The following is a 25,011-nucleotide window of genomic DNA, read 5'->3' as shown; positions in this document are numbered from 1 at the left end:
CCACTGAATTGGTAATCAGGAGAATGGAAGTCTAAGCAAAGAACTGCTAGTTAGACTGACAGAAATGTAAAATCCATTAATTAGGATGTAGAAAAATGATTTTTAATATATTCTAGAAGGTGTGTAAATTGGTACAATTATTTTGGAAACCAATTTGTCAATACCCAATAACTGTAAATTTGCATGGCCTCACCCAGTTCAGTTTCACTTGAAGCCATGTCTGCTAAGGTTCTTTTTGCATGTTTTTGAGTGGATGTACAAAGAAATGTTTGTGGCAGCATTGCTAGTAATGTGAAAAACCTGGTAGAAGCATTTTACAATAGGTCAATATAAGCTTCAATGTATTAATTGATTGGAATATTATTATACAACTCATTAAAATGCATAAACTAGGTTTATATATATCAACGTATATATCAACATAATAACCTTGTGTGAAATAACAAGGTGCCTATATAGATATGTAGGTAGACTTATATACTTGTATGTATGAATATGTGTGGGTATACATATGATGTATTTAAATATATAAAATTTTATAATAGGCAAAATTATAATACCTGCTATTTCTAACTACACATGGCTTGTAAATATACAGAAACACGTATTGATTATTAGATAGCAGGTAACTGGTAAGGAAGCTTGATCTAGAATCTAGAACTAGACATAAAGACTGAGGAAGAAAAGAGGAAGTTACATTCATAGGCAATATTTAGACTTTCATTAAAAATAACTAAGATGGGGTACCTGGGTGGCTCAGTAGGTTAAGCGTCCACCCTCAGTTCAAGTCATGAGCTCATGGTTCATGAGTTTGAGCCCCATGTCAGTCTCTGTGCTGATAGCTCAGAGCCTGGAGACTGCTACAGATTCTGTGACTCCCTCTCCCTGTTCCTGTCCCGTCCCTGCTCGTGTGTTCTCTCTCTCAAAAATAAACATTTAAAAATTTCTTTAAAGATAACTAAGATATATATACACACACATACATTTATATATATAACATTTAAATATTATATACATATACACACACATGTATATATACATGTGTGTATTACATATATACATATGCATGTGTATATATATCTGCCTCTTACAGGATTATTTTTATTTTAAGCATGTCTCTCTCTTGGAATGAAAGTTTATACTCCCCAATATTGAATAGCAAGTTTCAATAAGCCAGGAGAGAGAGATGTGTGTGGTTGAGAGCAGCCAGCCAGTCTGAATTCACATTACATATTCAGTTACATGCTCTGCCCATTATATGACTCTATTTTCCATCATGCAAACACCAAATAATACAAGTTCTCTTTCATTCGCAAAATAAAACCCAAATCTATCCTGTTTCCTAATGTCTCATTTTTTAAACAGACACATATACTGAATATACAGCAAAATAGAATCATAAAAGTGAAATGTTATTACATTAAATGTCATTACTGCATGAATTTCTTCGTAAGAAATGTCATCTTTGATTATAATATGTTTTTATTCCTTGGTCTTTTCAATCCTAAATTTTATGGGAAAAAGAGAAATCTTAATTTAAATAACATGATATACTTAAAACATTCCGATGATGCTTCTGACATTATTGGTTTCTTAAAGGAAAACTATCCTCGATCTAGCCCCTCCCCTGCCGCTCCTCCTGGTAATTTTAATTGCAGATTATTCTCATTTTTGCAGCATTACTGATAGATTAGAGACAGATGATATACATCATTAATTGCTGTGTATAGAACACTGCATTTCCAAGCCTGCATTTTTTGCCCTAGATTTTGTCTTATCATTACAAAAATGGCTTTCTTCCATTAGGAAAATCGCTACTGAAAACAATGCAATTTTCCCTATTATTCCTGTTTCTTTATACTACATTCAAAGATTGGATTAGCCTAGCTTCCTGCCTGGTCTCTCTCAACATGTCCAGCATCATACTTAGCAAGGTGCTTTCAAGAGTGTACACATGTATTTTTGAATCACTTTTTTCCTTAGCATTGTGATATTCCATGGAATTATTATCTCAAACTTTTTGTTTGTCTTCCCTCAGTTTGTGTTTAGTAAGAAGAAACCCCCAGCATTTGTCTATCCTTTTAAAACATCTTTCTTATTTGTTTTCATTTACTATAAACTATTTCCTCCTTGCATTAAGTGCACAGACAAGCTGTATGCGCAGATGTATACAAAACGAATCCAGTGTGAAAAGCACAAAGGTATCAGCAAGTGGAGAAGTCACAACAAGAAGGACTTAATGTGTGTGTGATGCTCGCTACACAAATGGTTTAGTATGACGCTGGTGGTTTACAATTCAAGGCATGGGAAGTTGGCATGAGAGAGATACACAGGACTGTGCTTAGATGGGACCAGGCATTGGCATTTACTCTGCAGACTATCAGAGTGATGGAGTACAAAGGATAAAATGGTCAGATATGAATTTTGAGAAAAACAAACACAAGGCTCAAAGCAGGGGCCTACTAAAGGTGTTTGACAGACTGGGAAGAATCTACCATTACCCCCATCCCACCTCTACGTGACTGACCCTGCTTCCCTTCACTTCCGTCATCTACTAGTTTGGCTGCAGGTTCCTAAGTGCCGACAGAGAACCACATGGGGAGAGCCCCCACTTTTATCAAGAAGAGTGGGCTCTCAGGGGCCAGTCTCTGGTACATGTAGCTCACAGAGCTTTTTAAAAATAAAACTAAATCCTACTCATTGGCATTCAAATTCATTTATGATCAATTTAGAACAGCTAGAGGTATGCACAAGGCCTTCAAGCTTAACTGCCATAAGCAAAGAATCTGCTGGTCAACAACAGAACATGTCACTAAAACTTACAGGTAAGTTCACCTTCTGGTCATAGCTCACTAGGTAATTTTGAACAACCCTTCCATGGACATAAAGTGGTAGACCTTGAGAGACAAATCAAGATAAAGTTCCTGATTATATTACGTTAATGTGGGATTTTTTTAGTCTTTTTAGATTCTGGCTGGGAGTAAATATAAGTCACAGTGATTAAAAAACATCGAGTAATTTTAAAAAAAGAGATTTTAGGTGGATAAAAAGGTTATTCTTCACAAGTTTTTAAAATATTTTGTTTCATATTTTCAAGAACAGGAAAGATTAAAACTTTTATCCAATAAGAAAAATTTTAAAGCAGAATTACCAGAATTTAAAAACAACAATTGAAATTAAGAATTCAGTGGATTAGTTTAAATCAGATTAAGTATAAGGGAAAGAGTAAACAAAAAGAACATTCAGAAGAAAATAAATAGAATAAAGTGCAGGGTGATAAAATGATGGAAAATACAGAAAAATACCCTAGCTCAAATATAGGATAAGGTGAAAAGAACTAATATAGGTCTAACTGGAATACTAGAAGAGAAAGAGTAATATAAAAATAATATTTGAAGAGGTAATGACTAAGAATGTTACAAATCTGATTTAAAAAAAAAAAGCCACAACTCAAAAAGCACAGATTTTAACAAGTAACATATACCCAGATAGAGGGCAAGTAAGCAAAACAGAGAAGGCCACATAGGTAACATCAAAGTAAACCTCTTTAAAATTATAGACAGCAATGAGGTGCTTTGGTGGCTCAGTCTGTTAAGTTTCAGACTCAATTTCGGCTCAGGTCATAGTCTCATGTTTCGGGAGATGGAGCCCCATGTCAGGCCAGGCTCTGGACAGTGTGGAGCCTGCTTGGGATTCCCTTGCTCTCTTACTCTCTCAAAATAAATAAGTGGACATTTAAAAATAAAATAAAATTATAGACAAGAAAAATGCTAAAATCATCATCAGGGGTGGGAGCTGTTGTATGTAGGAGGTGTGGTGCAGAGTATCTTCAAAATAACAATTAGATGGGTATCTGATTTTCCAACACAAACAAAGGATACCAGAACAAGTGGAATTCTATCTTCAAATTATTGAAAGAAAAGGACTATAAATCTGGACATACATGAACTACCACCCAAAAATATATGTAACCAAAACTGATCCTGTGGCATGTTTAAAAATCAACACTACAAATTTTAAAGGACTAAAATTATACAGAGTATATTTATTAAGCAGAAGTTCAGTAACAAAATACCTCATAATTCATCATATGCTTAGCAATTAATAACTACACTTCTAAAAACCCCACAAATCTAAGCAGAAATCACAATCAAAATTAGACAAATTTTGAACTTAATGATAAATAGGACATAAGGGCTTCAGCTGAGGTCATTATCTCATGTTCTTGAGGTCAAGCACCAAGTCAGGTTCTGTGCTGACAGCTCAGAGCCTGGAGCCTGCTTTGGATTCTATCTCTGTGTGTGTCTGTCTGTCTGTCTGTCTCTCTCTCTCTCTCTGCCTTTCCTCCACTCTGCACCCCCTACTTTCTTCTTTCTCTCTCTCTCTCTCAAAAATAAACATTAATTTTTCTAAAAAATAGGACATTTAGGGTTTGGAATAGGGTAGAATTTAGGGTAGAGCTATACTAAAGCCTTCATTAGATGTACATTAGGTTGTACAGTTTCAACCTAATTGCATAAATCAGAAAACAGATGAAAATCAATGAACTAAGCATTCATCTGAAACATTCATAAACAGGATAGTAAATAAAACTCCAAACAATTAGGAAAAAGAAATAATTAAAATAAAAACCTGGTAATTAAAAAATGGGAAATTTCCAAGATAATCTAATAAAAATAGTGAGATAGATACAAAGATGTGGGTTTATTCCAGACTTATGTGATACATTTTACAAATAAAAATCAATCAATGAAATTCACTATTAATAAAATGAAGCAAAAATTCAGGGCTGTGAAAAGACTTACGAAATTGATAAATACATACCAGTAAAAAGCAAAACCCAAACACTATCAGGAATGTAAAGGGATTATCATTTCAGTTTTTACAGACATGTAAACAATCAGAAAAGCCTATTATAGCTATTCTATGTCAATAAATTTGCAAACAAAAAATACTAAAATATTATTCAATAAAAAAACCCAACAATGCTGTATGGTCTCTATAGCAGAGTAGAGTAGGCAAAGGATAGAATTAGTTAACTTAAAAACAGATCAATAGAATGTACGCAATCTGAACAAAGAGAACATAGACCAAAAGAAAAAAATGGAATTGTTTGCTGAAACGGTTTAGTAGAGAAGAGGTAACCTTTGCAGTAAATGGTACTATAGCAATTAGATATCCAAAAACAAACCAAAACAACAAAGCAAAAAATAAATAAAAACATTTTATACTCCCAATAACTCAAGATGGATCATGCTTTTAAATGTAAAACATAAAACTTCAAGAAAAGGACATAGGTGAAAATCTTTGGGACCTAGGACTAAGTGGAATTATTTGATCGGATACCAAAATTTTGATTCATTTAAGAAAAAGAGGTGGTGGTGATGGTGGAGGGCACTTAAGGGGAAGAGCACTGGGTGTTATATGGAAAACAATTTGACAAGAAAATATTATGGAAAAAAAATAAGAAAAAGAAAAGAATTGATTTCATCAAAATAAAGTTTTTCCTGCAAAAGATCTTGCTAAAAGGACGAATAGGCAAGTTACAGACTGGGAGAAAATATTTGCAAATCATATATCTGACAAAGGCCTGGAATCTTGAATTTACAAAGAACTCCTCAAAATTTAATACTTAAAAAAAGAAAAACGAATAACCCAATTATAAAATAGTCAAAGGACGTGCACAGACATTTCACTGAGGAGGCTATACAGATGGCAAATAAACACATGAAAAGCTGTCTAATATTATTAGTCATTTGAGAAATGCAAATTAAAACCATAATGGGATATCACTATACACCTAACAGAATGTCTAAAACGAAAAATAGTGATAACATCTAATGCTGGCAAGGCTAAGAATGTAAAATAAGTACAGACATTCTGGAAAATACATTGGTATTTTCTTTCAAAACTAAAAATAGATGTATCCTGAGACCCAGAAATTTCACTCTTGGGCCTTTATCCCAAGGAATTATAGACTTAAGTTCATGCAGGCATTTGTACATAAATGTTTATAGCAGCTTTATTTATAATAAATGAAAACTGGAAACTACCCAAATGTCTTTAAAGTGTGAATGGATAAACTAAGTTATCCAAACTGAATGTTCTTCAATAATAAAGAGGAACACATTATTGATAAATAAAACTTGGATGTATTTCATGATATAGTACTGAGTGAAAAAAGCCAATCTCAAAAGGATGCATATTGGATGATTCCAGATATGTAACAATCAAGAAATAAACTATTTGTGTAGAGATGGAGAATGGATTGGTGGACTGCTCATCGATGGGGGTTAGGAATTGGGGTGGGTAGGAAATAAGAGTGGCTATAAGGGAGGAACGTGAGACTCTTAAGGTTATGGTAAAACTGAGTGTCTTGATTGTGGTGGTGGTTATGCAAGTTACAGAGGTGATAAAACTGCATAGAATTGGACATATCAATGCACAGATGATAATTTCTATGGATTGAACCAGTGTAAGTTCTTGTTTCCGATATTTTATAGTTAGGTAAGAAAATCGTACTGGTGATGCTAAGAGGAGAGTGCACAGGTCTTCTCTACACATTTGCTTGTAACCTCCTGTGCCTGTGTAATTATCTCAGAACACATTTTTAATGCTTTTTATTTTTGAGAGAGAACACGAGCTGGGGAAGGGAAGAGAGAGGGAGACATAGAAACTGAAGCAGGCTCCAGGCTCTGAACTTCAGCACAGAGCCTGACGTGGGGCTTGAACCTACGAACTGCAAGATTATGACTTCAGCCAAAGTCTGATACCTAACTGACTGAGTCACCTAAGAACCCCTCTCAAAACAAATTTAAAAGCAAGATGATTATCTGATTTCTCAAACTTGTGTTTGAATAAAGTGCAAGAGTTCCCAGAATGCCAACAGGAAGTGTTCGTCTCTCAGAATATACGTTTCCTTTACTACTGAAAACTTCACTTTAGAAACCTTGCCTTTACTAAGACTTACATTAGTATTTGTTTTTGCTACCAAAATGAAATCTAAGGATGATTTTCACTTTTACAAAATACTTTTTACCTCTTTGGTTTATGTCCTTCTGGTTTACAAAAGGTTTCATAGAACACTGTACTTTCAGATAGCAAGGAAAACCTGTTTTTGTAATTCAACCTATAAATATCATTCTTTTGGATTTACAGGGTTGTCTTGGTCTCTATGATACCTATACTTATACACCTAACTGCACAAACACACTGAGGGTTTTTGTTTGTTTTTGATACAGTCAGAAGTCCGAGAACTGGAAATTCTCACAAATGTCAGAGTTTGGCTACATAATACCTAGGAAAGGGCATGGAGTGCAGAAACCTCAAATAGGATTATAGGAATTTTCAAACTTCACCCACTCCATATTTCTTTTTGGGCAGCTCTTTTCAGTGATTGGTTTGAAAAATTATAAGAGATCTGAACAACTTTGTATCTGGGATTTCATATCAAAGCTCCAATCTGATTCCTTATAAAGCTTTTCTTTCTTTTCCTTAAAAAGAAGCTTTTCTATATATTTCCACTGACTTGTCAATTTTACAAATGTAGCCAATGATCCATGAAACCAAACAATTCACTGTAACACCATTTAAATAAGGAAGGTAAGCAAACAATTATGTCAGTTCAAACTGAGTAGACACAACCCCTGTTCCAGTGAAACATGAAACTGCCAAATGGGAAGCCATTTAGTCACAGGTGCACAACATATGCAGTAAAATTTAGATTTTCTTATGACACATTTGAATGGAGAAGTGGGTTTAATTTAGGATATTTTTATCACTTCTTTTATATCAATTTTATTTAAAATTTTTATAGACATACATACATGAGTGCGTGTGTGTGTGTGTGTGTGTGTGAGAGAGAGAGAGAGAGAGAGAGAGAGAGAGAGAGACAAAATGAGAATGTGTGTTTTTCTTACAGGTCTCCGATATCTCGTTTAAGACATTAAAAATGATTATAGGCTCTAGATTCTCTTGTGGAGTCTGAGATATAAATGACCTCATGCCTTTTCCTCTATACTCCTTCTAGTCCAGTGGTTCTCTAACTTGCTGCAGAATAACTCCATTTGTTCAAATAGATTTCTGTGCCTTCTCCCATTGTTTCTGATTTAGGAGGACTAGGGTAGAGGCTGAGAATTCGTGTTCCCAACAATGTTTCTAGGTGATACAGATTCTTCCTTTTAGGGGACATACGTTGAGAACCACAGGTCTCATTCAGGATGAGGTTGTCCATACATGGAAAAATTAAGCTTTTCTGGATAGGCAAATAATCATTTTAGGTCTTTCTCATTTATTGTTATCTTTTAGTTAGCATGACTTAGTTCATGATCTAACAGAAATTCCTAACATTGATTCCTTCGAATCTTTGTTCAAAATTCAGTTACTTGAAGATTGCTACTGTTTCACTTTTGAAAACTAGGAAAATAATTTTGAAATTTATTTTGCAAAATCTGTGCACTGAAGCCTATACACTTTGGTTAAAAATTTCACTGGGCTTTCTCTCAGTTTTAATTACTCTTCCTTTTGATAATATCTAAATATTTGGTTTGCTAGGGTATAAATTGTGAAACACATTAGAATAAACCAAAGACTATTTAAACAATCCAGGTGAGGGATGAGGATGGTAGTACCCAGTATTTATTGAGTCCCTAGTTCATACCAAGGACTGTGCTGATCTAATGACATTGTCTCATCTACTACCCAGAAACCTATGAAAGTAATATTATCCACAATCTACAGAAGCAGACACTGAGACGGGTTTTGTAGCACATGGTACTGGCCAAGGATCAACACTTGTGAGAGAAAAAGTAGGAAGCTGGATTTTACAGGGAAAAGATCAAGGACAGTGCAAGCCCAAACCAGCATGGGGATCTGGAGCAAGATTTGCTTCTAACAGTGTCTCACTGGGCTGTAATGGCTGGAAATTTTTGCCACACTTCCCTACAAGTGGATATCCCTGGGAAGGGTAGGACCTCAATCAAGGAGGCTTTGTGTCACTGAGGATGACCTTGAAGCATCTGACAGCTGACGTGATCTACTGACTATGCCTCCTACCTCTGTGCTGGGAGGGATACACTTTTTTGAGGGAGAATTTGGGTGTTCATCTTGAGTTTGGCACTCATTTGTCCAAGGACACAGTGATTATCTCAGTGAATATTTGAACTCAGGACTATCTGATTCTTTTGATGATATACTTTGTTATTTTCTAAAATGTATTTGCTAAATATAGGCCTTAACTTTTTCTTGAAGAGTCCATCATGGTCTGTATTGTGTAACAATGCAGCAGTGCCCTCAGGTACCACTGAACGATGTAACAGTTTGTCCATACATGAAAGGTTTCCAAACTTCACTGTAATTTTGTCACCTGTCATCCTGTCAGTGTGCTGCACGAGTATGGAATTCATGAATAGTCCATTGCTTTTACCCAAACTGCCATCCTCTTTCATCCTGATGACTAAATCTCCTGATTGGTCTTCTTGCTTCCATTCTTGCCCTCTGCCATCAACTAGATGGACAATGAAAACTCATTCATGCCACAACTCTGCTCAAATATTTGAAAGCATTTCTCTTCCCATGTGTGTATATATGTATAAATATATTCTATGTGTGTTTGGTTTTACTCACACCATTTTCATAGTGTGTAGTTGGTACATACATACACAAATTGATTATCTGTCTCCCCTACTATAAATTCAGATTCTTTTAAAGTTTTAATTTGTCATGTTCACTCTTGAACAACCAGATTCTAAAAATGTGCCAGTCACTTGTTGAGTAATTACTAAATATTTGGTAAATAAATTGTACTTAAAAAACAGTTTTAGAGTTATTTAAATATCAGAAAACTGATCTGGGTTCAAATTCTAGTTTCAAAACTTACCCATCTAGATAAATTACATCAAATTCTAAGCTTTGCTTTCCATCTTAATTGAAGTTAATATATTTGCATGTTTATTGAATTGAAATAGCATATCAAGAAGATGCTTTTGAAAGGATAAGTAGGGCTAGATGATTGTCAAATTTAAATGTGTACTCCCATTATATTGCATAATTATCAAGCTTCTCTTCCCACAAAAACCCTCATCATTTGGAAAAATGTGTTTACATTAATTATCTAATATACTGATTAAAGATGAAGTATTACTCTTTTGCACTTTTAAAAACTTGAGTGGCATTTGCAACTACTGCATTATAGCATATCCAACATGCTCTGGTACATATTTATGATTTGTGTTTGACCAAGTGTGTCTTCAAGGTAGGCCCTATCTATCAAGTTATTCTGAGGATGCTTGATATGTATGTGCCAGGCAGGCTGGTCTTCCCAACTTCTTCTCCTCAATACTCCATGGCTTGTGCATACACACAATCGTGGTTCATTTCCTATTCTCGACACCTACCCTTGTTGGCCCTTCCCCAAAGAACTGTCACCATTCACCTGCTCCTTCCTACCTGGTCAGGATGCTACTCCATTCAGCATCTTCAAGGTGCTGCCAACATTGATCTTTTCTGGTTTTCTACAACAATTGCACTTATGCAAGGTGTCAGATTGTTCAACATTTAGTTCTGTTGTTTGATACAATGCTATACATCATGTGCATCAATCCTTTGAGAAGAGAAAGTCCTTGAGGACAGAGACTGGGTTACTCAATTCCTTTACTGTGCTCCCAAACTACCACCGCTCTGTTGAGGTACGTACATACTTGACAAAAACTCTAAATAGATGTTATTTTTCTTAATACAGCAATTTCTTATCTCTACAGCTTTTCTATGCCCCTCTAAATAAGGGAATCAAGCTATTTTCAGTAGATAGATAACTGAAGAATAAACAAAGGGTTTTCATGATTCCAGATCTGCATTCAAAGAGTCAGGCTGTGGAAAGCTGAGTTTCAAGACTTCCAGCTGAGTACTAAGCTGCAATTAGACTGTCAACATTGAAAGGTCTGTCATGGTCTATCTTTAGGATAAAACAGTTTGTGGTCTGCAACGTACGTAAAACTTTTCTAACCCAGCTCTCAGATATTTGAGACTCACTCTGTTTATAGCTCCATTTTTACTCTGCAGAGTCTTGCAAAAACATAAAAAAGCAGAAATTATTACCTTCCACTCTGCAGTGTGATAGCAGAAGACCTAATAGGGACAAAGGCCATGAAAGCTCAGGGTCCTAATGTAGCCTAGGACTTTAAAAAGGGCTTTAGGATAGTCTGGCTGGACTCAGGACAAGATGATGCCACTGATTAGACAACAGTGCCTTTCAGCAGTTTCATTTCCCTGCCCTTCATCTTCCTCACATTCTTCTCAACACTGGTTCTTAGTGCCTTGTCCTGAGGCTCCTCACTCCACCTCCTAAGAGCTATCATTCTGCTCCTTCCTGCTCCAATAAAATGCAACTGCTTATCTTCTATCCTCTCAGAAGCATGCTAAGCTCCTGAAACAAATATAAACAATTTCATAAAAAACAACAATGGTTTTCAGGCCCAAATTATAAAATAGTGAGATTTCAAATCAGAAACATGGGACATGTTCTCACAGCCCTAACTCACTCTATGACCTTGAACAAGTCACTGAATATATTCAAGTTTCAGATGATTCATAGGTAAATAGTTACCATAAAGGAGCTTACTACATGGCCTTATGGTAAAGATTAAATAAAATCATGTGTGCTAAGTGCCAGGCACAGAGCGTTGCAATACTAAATGCAGCATCAGGATCAATGTCAAAATGAATATTGTTCTCAGAAAAAAATACTCAAAGTTAAATAGAGTCCTTAAATATATTTGTTTAGAGACATAATTTACAATGAAGGACATTGGCACCAAAACATGTTTCTTTTTCTTGGTTAAAAGGGCCTTGGAATTCACCAAGATAGATTCAAAATGTAGCCACCCACTCTGCCAAACAAGCAAGACAAGAAGCAGCTGTTATCAGCACTTTCCTTTCACCCACTTTCTATGAGGAGGAAGAAGAGCTGTCAAGTAGAAACTCTGCTTCTCTACCTCCTAACACTGAACATAAGCACCAGCATGATTTCCTTCAGAAGCTTCCAGAGTTTAACATTATCACTCTAGGACTCTTCACAAAACTCCTTTGAGCTATAGATGATGCAGGTGTCAGCATCTTTGTTTTTGGAGAAAAAAAATGGAAGGAAAAACCTGAAAAACCTATCCTTTAAAGATTTATGTAAGAAAAAGAGTACAGGTGATCAGGGTTTTAGTCTTAAATTTGTCACTAACAGCAGTATTTTATTAAAAATCCATTTCTATCAGTATATTTACTTCTCAAATATCCTCATCCATCAACTGCTTGCCTTACAACTACACAGGGCAGTTACAGGATTAAAATAAAGTGTGAATTGAAAGCATTTTGAAAAGAAAAAACCACTCTACAATTATAGGAACAATTATTTCTATCACAAACACCACAGCCAGAAGCCAAATTTGCATATCAACACTTCATTATTGGAGACATTGGTACATGAGCAGTTTTCAAAAGACTGTAATTTGAGTTTTCATGGTTTTTGCACTTTCTGTGACTGTCTTGTTTACTTGCTTTTATCTAAAAGGAGAAGTCTGCAAATCTGTTAAATTAGCTTAATATTATTTTTATTTGTTTCAGTGATGTTTGTGATGCTTGTGAGTCACATCACTGCTAATCTGCAATTACCCAGGCTGAGGCCAGGGTCCTGTTGAACACCTTTGAGGCTAGGAAAGCAGAAGCAGAGCCAGAACGGTGAGGGGAAAGCAAATGCCAGGCAGTGTTGGGAATCTGGAGAAAAATCATTCTACAGACAGTCTGATTAACTTTTGCCTGAAGAAGCTTCCCTCATGTTCTCAAATGTACTAGCTTGCAAGAGTCACATGTAGCTCTCTTGACTGGCATTCAGTTTAATGTTTATGTTCTCTAGGAATTCTGAGAAGTACAGTTAAATGTGGTCATGTAATCACTGATGGCAAATTTCCATCTTAGGGTCCCACATGTCATTTCCCACAAGTTCTAAAAGAAAATAAAAATTTAATAACCTAGAATGTCCCCACTCTTCAGAGGACTATCGGAAGTGTTCACCACCAGACCTATACCTCTCGTTTTTTTCCTTTCTTTTTGTCAAGTATCACAGAAGAGATTCATATTTCACTGCTGAGATAAACTTGAATTCCTATCTCATAGAAATGTAACCATGTCATACTAAACACTACTTTGGGAAAAAAGAAATGCAGGAATGCAGAAGAACAGGTACAGAGTAGACAAATATTATAGCTCCTACCAAATAGTCAACTGCCACTTTTAGTAAGATGTTTCCATTTTCAGGTCAAATATACCAAAAAAATGCCACTACAAAATGTACTGCATGAAACCATAGAACTTTTGTTTCTGTGTTAAGCATAGATTTATAAGCATTGACTCCATAGGAGATATTTTCACTTTAAGAAAACTTAAAAGTCATTTGATACAAAAATCCAAATATATTTAACACAAAGTAAGAGAAAACTGTTTTAGTGAAGATTCTAATCTTAGCAAAAGAATTTATTAGCAGGTTACTTTAAGAAGAATAAAAATTATTAACTGGAAACACACTATTAAAATCCAGCTCAAATTTAAGGGCAATTCAAATAATGATAAAGCATCTAAAATTATAACTAAACCATTCAATTAGATAATTCATTTTATAAAAATTTGATTTGCATGACTTAGCAATTTACCTTTGTACAAAGTGAGTCACTGCGATAGAGTTGTGAGATGATTCACCTGGCCCCTGAACTAGGTTTCCGTCATTTAATCCCTTTAGGAGTACTAAGAACAACTGAAGCATCATTACCTTGTAGAAATGAGGCCATCACTTGCCCTGAGAGTGTCAGATCAGATAAGAATAAGTTATAACAAACTGCATGAAATCTGGTAAAGGATTACAATCCATGGTTTCCGCACTATCAGAAGCCAGCTGCGGTTTCTGTATTGTCAATTTTGTTTGTTTGAAGACAGGAGCTGAGTATCACAATGATACAGCAGGGGAATCTTGAAGCAGATTTATGGTAAATTGAAGGCGTTTCTTATTCAATCTGACAAGTAGTGGCTTCTGATTCTGGAAAGTAGGAAGGTTCCTGTTTTGATGATCTATCACTTCATGAAAAGTTACTCTAAACTATGGTGGTTTAAACAACTCCATTTTATTTGCCTATGATTCCATGGGTCTGAAACCCAGTCCAGGCTCAGCTGGGAGATGTCTCTCTTCCGTGTGGATTGACAAAGCTGTCTTACAAAGTTATGGTCAGATGGTAACTAGTGCTAGAACATGAGAAGTAGATTTGCTTACTTATGTGGCGTCTCGCCAGAACTGCGGTGAGGCTGGGTATTGCTTTGTTCACATGGATGTCTCTAATGATCGCATTGGTCTCTACATGGTAGATGGATCTCAAGAGCAAGCACTTTAAGTGGCAAAGGTACAATCTACAGGACTCTTCTGGCTCCACCTCCAAAGGCACACAGCATTATTTCTACGAAACTCTACCGCCCAAAACAAATTATAGGGTCAGCCCAAATCCAGACACAAGGATTCCATCATTCTGATGGAATGGTAAAGACACTGTAAAGTAGCATGTGGGACGGGATATATCATGAGAGTTAACACAATCTACCAGAGATTTTAAAAGATCTTTTAGAAGAATCACATGCATCATTGCTTTCTCATAATTCTCAGTGTGAACCTTGGAAAGCAACCATACTTGGTATTGTGAACTCTTGGAGTTAAAAGCAAACTGAAAAAAATTTTTAGCACTCACCTGGCGGATCTGTTCTAGGTCAATTTTGTTGCCCACCAGCACCAAGGGAATTTCATAGGTGTGGCGGACTTGAAAAATGAGCTCTTTAAACTTGGCAGCTTCCTGGAATGACTGGCGGTCAGTGACAGAGTAGCAGATGATGAATCCCTCTCCACCTCGCATGTACTGCTCCCGCATGGCTGTGAATTCTGCCTGTAGGAAGAGGGAAATTGTTACAGAATTTAAAACAGTTAAGCCAACACATCAATAAAATGAAAGGTCACAAGTAGATAAATTATGAGACCAAGTAGTTTGGGTTGAAAATTTTAAAAGTTTATTTCTGGGGTTTGCATATAGAAAAGCAGTATGGGGTCTAAACCATTATGAAATCTGAATGCTTTAAAGTGTTCAGGGTCTTGATCTTTAATCATAGAAAATTTGATTCAAGAGATTTTGGGGGGAGAAATTTTAAGTAGCAGGTTAACTAATGAACTCTCAGGGATTATACATATCCTTTTAATAGCGTTCTACTTAGTGATCTAGTTTTAGTAAATTTGTGTACTCCGAACATAAAAACCTAGAGGAACTAATTTTCGCCTCAAAAAGATGAAGAGAAACCCAAGTTTAACTTTGATTATCCTTGCGAATGGAGGAAGCTATTATCACAGATAATCTAAGACCCAGTTTATGTGCTTGGGTTTTCTTAGATTTTTCTCCTGAGGGGCATTAACAGAGGGAATTGATGGCTGAGTTTATGGGTCCCTTTCCAAGTTCGGTTCACTCTTACATCCTTTTCTTTCTCTGCAGGGAGAAATGTACCTATGTCCTAACCTGAGAGACCTTGCTGTATTTGTTTTTCATATTGCAGCCCTCCTGACCTATAATTCCCTGGCAATTCAAAATTCTGCATTTGGTCTGTGCCACAATCTAAAATTTTCCTTTTAGTCCCAAATATCTGTTTTCATTCACTGTTATTCTGCTAATCCATGGTTAAAATCACAAGGGCTAGTTAGATACATGCAATGGGAAATATAAGACTTAGACCCTGGCTGTGGAACAAACCATGTTCAACAGTAAAAGAACACAAGTATATATTGTAGCTTGGAATGTTTGTGAAATAAGTCCTCAAAGAGAGGAAGGATCCCATGATCTTGAGCTGTAATGGAAGATTTTGAGGAGATGGGAATTCACCCAGTGAACTACTTATAAGAATTACTACAATACTTTTTCAGAGTAATTGTTGAAATAAATGTTAATTTGATTTAACATGGCTTGACTTTTGAAAGGTCGGAGCATTTACATAGATCCAAATATTTTGGGAAACTGAGGTGCTCATGAGTGTAGAGAGGGTAGTAAAATTAATAGGTCCTGAGTTAGTGGGTTAATCTTTTTGAATCAATATGGGATGGGTACAAACAGTATCACTGGGTTTAACCAATCATTTTAAGGTTTTAAGAACTTGACTGGTGGTCACTACAAATTAGTTTAAGACAGGAATTGATAAATTCAGGATATAGCATTTTACTTTATCTCTGCTGAGTTTTATATACCAGTTACATTTTCTTGTATTTGACTTGATTAAAATTATTTTAGAGTGGGAAAAAAATTAAAAAAAGTTTTAAGAACTTGAGCCCAGAAAGGAAAAATAAAAGACTTGTCCATGCTAATGTGAAATTAGTTTGAATAATTTATCTTCTCTGATTCACACCATCTCAATTTATTTAGTACTAAAATTTACCTAAACTCCATCCTAAATGGCACCATGTGAGTGTATGCACTAACATGGGAGGAAAAAAATCCTTTGGGCCTGTTTCTTCATCTCTAAGACAAGGTTGGCTTATAAAAGTTCTGATGTCCTTCACAGTTCTGGCCTTTAATAATTTTTATTTTTTTAATATTTATTTTTGAGAGGGACAGAGAGATATAGTGTGAGCGGGGGAGGGGCAGAGAGAGACTGGGAGACAGAATCCAAAGCAGGCCGGCTTCAGGCTCTGAACCGTCAGTCAGCACAAAGCCATATGCGGGTCTCGAACCCATGAACTGTGACATCATGCCTTGAGCTGAAGTTGTTCACCTAACCAACTGAGTCACCAGGCACCCTTGGCATTCTCTTGTTCTGATAATACTTTGTCTCAGTTAGAATTCCACAGCTGATGTGGATTGATTAGAGACGTATAGCTAAAATTGTTAAATAGGTTTCAATAACTGATAATTACATTTTTAAAAATAGAAATGATACATTCACCATAGAAATATACATGATATTTAAGGATTTAGTGTATCAGTATATATGACCAAAACAATAAAAGTACAAACTAAACCAGAAAAAAATTTACTTTACAATTTGTGGTTCATGTTATTTGCCAATTACTATCTTAAGCATTAAAAATTGTTTATTTTTAGTCGTCTATTAAAAAATAACCTACACGTTGCAAATATTCAAGAGATACAGAAATATACAAAACTTAGTTTTCTTATCACAAACTCCCAGTTTTCTTTCCCAAATGCAAGACAGTTAATAGTGTTTTTACCCTTACAGAAATAGTCTATGGACACACAAGCAAAGACCTCCACATTCCACCTTTACACATTCTTTATGCTCAAATGGGCTCATAATATATACAGTTTTTACTTTTAACCTCAATTAAGATGTAATATCCTTAATACACCTTGGAGATCATTCCATAAAAGCACAGATAAGTATTGTTCACCATGAATGTATCATAAGTCCTTTAATGGCATGTACCATAATTTTTGTAACTAGTTGCCAATGAACAGGTATTTAGCGGTCTTCCTTTTATTCCTATTACCAACTATGTTGTAATATTGATTCTTAAACATCCAATGTTGCATAGATGTATATCTGAGAAGTAGTGTCGCTAGATGAGAGAGAACACACATTTTTACTTTTGAAATAGCACCATTCTCACCACTAAAGATGTCATACCAATAACTTTTTCCAACATTATGTAAAAGTACCTATTTCTCCTCATTCTCACCAATGCCACTTATCAAATTTTTCGACCTTTGATAATTTTAGAGTATGAAATAGAACCTTGTTTCTTTCATCTGTATTTGTATGAGAGTCATATTGAGCATCTCCAAGGTTTCTTATTCATTTACAAATTCTCTTCTAGATATGATTTTAAGAAATGAATGAATTCTCTTCTAGATAGAATTTTTTACTAGAGGATTTTTTTGTACATTTGGACTGGATAGGGTTCTTTCTATGTGAGACATAAGAAAAAATAATACATTGAGTACATTAATAACTACATTATAGGGGAAAGACTAATAAATTTAAACAAATCCAACAACCAGTAGACAGGCAAATGACAGGAAAGTAAAATTCATACAAAACAATATTGGATGAATGAATGAGTGAGTATCCAATTGTGCTGGTTAACTGGACTCAAATCACATATGTATTATATTAATGGGTCTACCAGTCCTCCCATCTGATCTGAATTGAAGTCTCCAGGTATGAGGTTATAGCATTAGTATTTTAAAGAGTTCCTTGTTTGATTTTGCTTCACATCTAGATATAAAGGTATATAAATGTGTTTGTGTTCAAAAGTGGTCTTTATGATGTGAGCACGGGACCTGGGAAGCACAGTATACACTTGCCTCCTGTGTCTGTTACTCAGAGTATGTCCTCCAACAAATCACCTAACCCCTCAGTGCCTCAATATCCTTGTCAAAAGGGATTAAGACACACACTTAGCCCACCTTATTGGGCTGTAGAAAGAATCAAATGAAAGAACAAATGCTTTGATCAATTTTTAAAATACAATACAAATTAAGCCTATGAGTATCTCTGGTACAAATCCTGCAGAATAGAACCTTTCACTGGGAGAACAGTCAGGAAGTCCTCTTTCAGCTGCATTAAATATAAATGTAGAAGCATTTCTCAAATATGCTTAATTGGAAAACTAAGAGTGCTTTTTTCCTGAAAAGAAGAATCTTTCCACTGATAAAACAGATATAATTAAGCTCTCCTAATGAAAGGGGAGGATACTTTCACTGAGCAGATCTTATCTATATGAACTCATATCACAGCATGTATATGATTTACTTAAAGACGCACTGGAGGCTGGTGGGGAACAGAAAGTTGAGCAGAATCTCTGCAGCTTTTATCAACTTAATAATATATGATAACTGAAATCACTTCATAAGAAAAATGCTATGTTCAACATATTGCTCCCGTTTTTATTCACCCATGAATTAAAGATCTCTGTGCTTTATGTTCTGTGTTTCCTGAATGTTAATATCTTCTTCATTTGCTTCTTGCTATAAATGAAACTTGTTGGTTAATTATTCAGGAACATTACCAGATACCATTTGCTATCCAAAAGCAGCAAAATATCTATGAAACAGACCTACTGTGTAAGATGCTACAAACATAACCATTTCTAATATTTTACAAGCTATTTTGAGTACAATGTTGTAGTTACATCACTTCCCTTGGGTAGGTTTTCTTCTATTCAATAGTGTGAGAATTCTCCTAATTCTGAACACAAAGTATTTTGATTAATCTCATGTCCCAGCTTCTTGATTATCAGAGTATTTTAAGCAGGTTTTCAGAAATGCAGAGACTTGACCAGCTCCTCATTGTATTCAACTAGTCCTACTACAATGTCTGAGTGCCTCACTCTTTGCAAAACGCACTAGCACTACAGTCAGGCCAACCCTGACTGCATGGTCTACACTGGTTACCCTACTCATGATAATGACATTTCCATACCAAACTTCTCTTCCTAGTAAATGAAAAAATAAGTCACTCATACAGCTGACACTATGCCAAGTGGTCAGATACACAAACTAACAAAAAACATATGGCCCTGTCTGTGCTGAGGAAACAACTAGGCCAGGAGAAAGCAAATGAAGGGCACTAAAGGACTACTGTCCCATGGGGATTGAGAGAGAGGCAGCAGCAGTTTGCAGGAGGAAGGCAAAGAGGGTTTGATGGAAGAAATAAAATGGGTTGTGTTTTCTTAAATTTGTCAACTATAAAGGACTCCTCAGCTTTCAGGCAATGCTACTTCCAAAAATTATATACAGTTACCCTTAAATAACCTTTCATGATCCAAATTCAGCATTTGCATGGCACTTAAACATCAAATACCTGAATACCAGTCCACAATGCAGTTTTTGGAGGCTGTCAGAGGAGCAAAGTGTTTGTTGTTGCTGCTTGTGTTTTAGAGAAGGAATGAAAATATCAAAGTGATGAAGGTGTAGGTATCATAAATTTGCTATAATTGATGCAAAGTACCCACTTTGAAATTAATAGTAATGTGGTTTTTCAGTCTCAATCTGATGCCTTCTGGTGGTTAAGAGCGTTCAACTAAAATGAGCAAAAAGCTTTTATAGTGGTGGTAATAAACTGGCAGGGTTCTATCCAAAAGGCAAAATATAATTCATGAATTTATACTATTTTGTAGTTTTCAGAGAATATAGCCATCTCCAGGATAATTTGTCTATCATTGTCTTTCAATATTTGACACTCATGTACTTTCAAGAATGCTTAACTCATTCACTAAGTATTTTTGACCACTTACATATGTGTCAGATTTGAGATGGCTTAATAGATATAACAAAAATATGAGTAAATATGGAAAAGAACAAATAGAAAGTAGAAGATTCAGACCAAGATAAAAGACTTTGATCTGCAAATTTGACTCAACATCTAGACAACGAAGGCTATACTGGGAACATGATGAATTCCATCACTCCGTGGTCAACAATATACTCATGTGTTGGATGACATGAGTCTCTTCTGAAGCACATAGAGCTGAATACAGTTTCTCTTATGAGGTTTCAAGTGGAGGAGGAGGCAATATCTTCAATGCCAATGGGATCTGCAGTAGAAGATTTCCTAAGAGTAGGTCTCTAATTGTGTTTTTCAACTTAAGTCTCACCAAACATTTTATAGATTTACTCAATGATACTGTTGAAACACTCAAATAAGGTAACTGAAAAGCTGTTTTGTAAAAAATACAATAGCATGTTAAGATTGAGGATGACAGTTACAAATATTTTTATTTTAATGCTGAAAAACTAGGAAGTCCCTAGATTCTTATATGGCATGGAATACTGTAGGATTCATAGTACCTAAAATCTGAATATAATGAATTTTACTCCTATATGTAAGGCTCTTACCTCAGTGCAAGTCATATGCTGAGGTTCCAATGCAAACTACATTAATTCATAAGGCCCAGTGCAAAATGAAAATGTGGGCACTTTTCCTGAAATTAAGCATTTCAAGATAGCAACAGTAAGGCATTAAGCCAAGTACAGGACCTTCTCAGTATGGAGCCCTAGTTGATTGCAGATTCTTGGCATATGAATCCAGCTTTATTAGCATGGTAGAACCACAAAAGAGTAGCCAAGGATGTATGTGAGAAGACTCCAAAGAGAGGGTCCCTGTGCAGGTCTCTGTCAGAGGAAGGGGCAGTGGCAATTCTGCTCTGACATTTAAGTCATTCCTGAAGTTTTCTGGCCCCAGTGAAGGACAGAAGACTGGACAATGATAGATATATAGGGTGGGAAGAAATGTGGGGTTGGGGAAAAATTGAGGGATATATGGTAGGGGACTGAAAAATGGAAAATGTTTTCAAATAAAGAGACATGAGTATGGCCTACTCAAAGGGGTGGCATGTTCCTGTTGTTGAATAAAGTCACCAGATAATAGGGTTTCAGATTTGATGTGATAGGAAACCAAGACCTCAAGATAATTTTTAAAGGAGGAAATTAATGTAGCCCTCCATCAGTAGGATTGCTCTGGCAACAGGAGTAATGGAGAAAAGAGAAAAGTTAAAGGCAGAGAAAAAATTTTTGAAAGCTTTTACAATAATGCTGAAGTGAATTTCCATGAAGGAAAAATAAAAGGGAAAATGCTTGAGTGAGAGATTACAAAACACAGAAATGGAGAGAAGAGAAATATCTCTGACATTTAAAGGAATAAAAAAAGGCTGGCTGCTCACCACTTTGGGAGAGAGAAGAAATGGGAAAATGCTATTGATGGTTCTATCAATAATACCAGGCAATATGTTGGGTTTTCGTACATGCTCTCATGCTCTAACTTATTATTAGCTCCCACATTAGAGATGGGGAAGAAAGAAAATTATACAGATACTAAATGATATGGCCCAAGCCCTACAGATACCAATTAGGAAATCAGAGAGACATCATACCATACGTCCTTTCCAAAGAAAGGAAGAATTAAATACAACTTCAGTTTTTGTAGTTCTGGAGGCTGGAAAGCTACAGAAGTTAGTAGGAGAAAGAAGAGGATGGAGAAAGTAAATAACTTAAAGGCCATTTTGTCTTATATAGAATTGCACTCGTCTAGTTAGCTGAAAGGAACTGTCCACCAGTAACTGGAAATCTGGTTTCTATGAAGGAGTAACAACTGAGTGAGAGAGGTCTGAAAGCCACAATCAGGGGGCACATCTTTTGGATCGATCAGAGGGCTAAGAATTAGGGTATAAAGCAGACTAGTCTGGATCAGTTTGCAGGGACAGGGATTATGTTTGCCACGTTTTTGAAATCTGGAGCTTTGTCCCAGTGAGAGTATATTTATCTATTGTAAAGGAAATTTTTATGAAAATGGTTTTTGACAGCTACTTTTCTAGTTTAGTTCCCTCTTGGCAGACATGCTTACATGTAACTTGTATAGCTCTTTGTATTATAATTCATATGCTTCACTGTCATTTACAACACTAGACTAAACTACCTGAGGACTATTCAACATTGTATTTTCCAAAGCATTAGGGACTGTTCCTGGATCAGAGTCCAGTAGATAATTGTATTATCATTTGGTTAATAACTTACTTTAAGCTAAATGTTTTTAAGTGACTTTACTGTCCCCTGGATGATGTACGTTTAAGAAGAGGCTAGGAGAAAGACAAAAGGAACAGGAATCAAATCTCTAAACTAAATGGATAAGACTTTTAATTACTCATTCCTGTACATGTAAAGGCAAATCTAGTTTAACTCTTAATGTAAACATATATTCCAATGAATTCTGCATCAATTAAAAATAATTTAATGTTCCTTATTTCATTCTCTACTTTGTCATTTGTCTTGTTCTAAGAAGAAAAGATGAGTCATATAGTCTTCAGATGCATCAGAGTTCTCTCCTATACAAATCTATTTGCCTTTCCCTAGTTTATTTGATTTGTATTTCCTCGAGGACTCAGAGTTTCATGACTGTCTCTGGTGGTACAAATCCACTCAAAGAGATTTCTCATCACAGCTGGTTTCCCGTTTATGTTGGAGGTCACTCATACTGGGGAATGCTTTCCTGCTGATAAAACCTACAGGAGAGCATCTTGGAAGAAGGCAGTGTAGCTGTGTTATGAAAGGATTTTATCCACTGCATTTTAGTCTTTCTCAATGTGATACTGAAATGATGGTCTCAACAAAAATACAGTGAACAAGAAAATCCACCTGCCAAAATTGCATTTGCTAATTGACTTAAGGCAGGTGGTAAGATACTACCCTAAATAAAAATTGTGGTATATGCATAAAATATATAGTATATATATTTTTTTATAATTCTTTTTTAAAATAGTTTATTGTAAAATTGGTTTCCATACAATACCCAGTGCTCTTCCCCACAAGTGCCCTTCTCCATCACCACCACCTCTTTCCCCCCCCTTCCCCTTCCCCTTCAACCCTCAGTTCGTTTTCACTATTCAATAGTCTCTCAAGTTTTGCATCCCTCTCTCTCCCCAACTCTCTTTCTGTCTTCCTCTCCCCTTGATCCTCCATTAGGTTTCTCCTGTTAGACCTATGAGTGCAAACCTATGGTATCTGTCCTTCTCTGCCTGACTTATTTTGCTTAGCATGGCACCCTTGAGGTCCATCCACTTTCCTACAAATGACCATATTTCATTCTTTCTCACTGCCATGTAATACTCCATTGTATATATATATACATCTTCTTGATCCACTCATCAGGTGATGGACATTTAGGCTCTTTCCATGTTTTGGCTATTGTTGACATTGCTGCTATGAACATTGGGGTACATGTGTTCCTATGTATATATATTTAAGGAAATATATGTCTGATATAGGTCCCATGCTCTAACAAGCTTGTTACACAAAGTAATTCATATTTCCATAGCCAAATGGCAAAAATAAATTCCTCTTTTGTTCCTTCCAATGTAAAAAGCAAATCATCTAGCTTTGTTGTACAGTAATTGGTCTCTAGATAGCTCTTAAATTTTAGACTTGTATTGAGTAGAGGGCACATTCTCACCCTATAAATGAGGGAAAGACTCCCAGAGAAGATGTATTGTCCTTCATAATATCAGAATTACAGTGACAAAGATTCTTTCTTTGACCACATTCTGCTTAGGCTCCCCTGAACTTATTTTAAGCTGCTGTGTCTCTACATTGTCAAGTTTTAGCAAGACCCCGCTAAGTTGATTTAACTAGAACTTCCCAATATCCTATTTCATCATCCTCAGTATCTAATTAGGGTCCTCAACTTCTACTGTCCTCCAGGTGATGTCTAATCACCCTGGCCTTCCTTCAGTAAGAATCCTGGTTTGTTTGGTTTAGCTTGAATTCCCCTATTTCCTAAGGTTTCTTAGCAATTTCCCATCTACTAATTCCCCAGTCTATTCTTTAGCTTTAAATTCTCACTTGTCTATTCTGTATTCAGAATGGAGCCTGGTTCTGTGTGAAGAGCCCCTTTTCCCTATTGCAATATTCCTAAATACAACTTTTTTTTTTTTTTTTTTTTTTTTTTTTACCATTTTAACTTTCCAGCTGATTTGCCTTCAACAACCTGGCAGAGATTGCAGGGTTCCTGATTCTTATAAAGTGCTAGCTTATCTTACCTTCCAGTTAAGTTACAGCCTCCTGTGTTGCTGCTCTAACTCCAGGCTCTCTTTTCCAATCAATCCATCATTCATTTATTTCCCTGTCCAACTAATCTTCTTTAAGCACTGTAGATTCATTATGCAGTTCATCTGCCTCTAAAGGTCCAATGGTTACCCATTTGCTCTCACATAAAATCAGGCAGACGAGTATAGATTTGAAGACCTTATATAATCTGATATCATTCTGCATATCCACTTTTATCTCCAATTAATCCTGAATATGCACTCTCTGCTGTAATGGGGTCACCTCCTTCAGTGGCTTGATCATATTAGTTTTCTCCTCTCCTAATTGTGCCTTCATGTACACATTGTTCCCCACATTTGAACATTTTCTAGCTCATAGAGATTTTAGTGATTGACTGCAACTCTTT

General features: G+C 35.8%; 1 protein-coding gene across 1 annotated transcript in view; it reads right to left on the bottom strand.

Annotated features, from left to right (window-relative positions):
* The window catches only part of RIT2 (Ras like without CAAX 2), a 365,817-nt gene that overhangs the window by 161,931 nt on the left and 178,875 nt on the right, over positions 1-25,011 (bottom strand). Inside the window, exon 4 of the mRNA XM_029922376.1 lies at positions 14,769-14,960. Within this exon, the coding sequence (XP_029778236.1) occupies positions 14,769-14,960 (192 nt within the window). The remainder of the gene's footprint in view (positions 1-14,768; positions 14,961-25,011) is intronic.

The sequence above is a fragment of the Suricata suricatta genome, chromosome 14 (genome assembly GCF_006229205.1).
Source record: "Suricata suricatta isolate VVHF042 chromosome 14, meerkat_22Aug2017_6uvM2_HiC, whole genome shotgun sequence".
In the NCBI taxonomy this organism is placed as follows: domain Eukaryota; kingdom Metazoa; phylum Chordata; class Mammalia; order Carnivora; family Herpestidae; genus Suricata; species Suricata suricatta.
The sequence above is the reverse complement of the archived record's forward strand: the minus strand, read 5'-3'. Positions and strand labels throughout refer to the sequence as shown.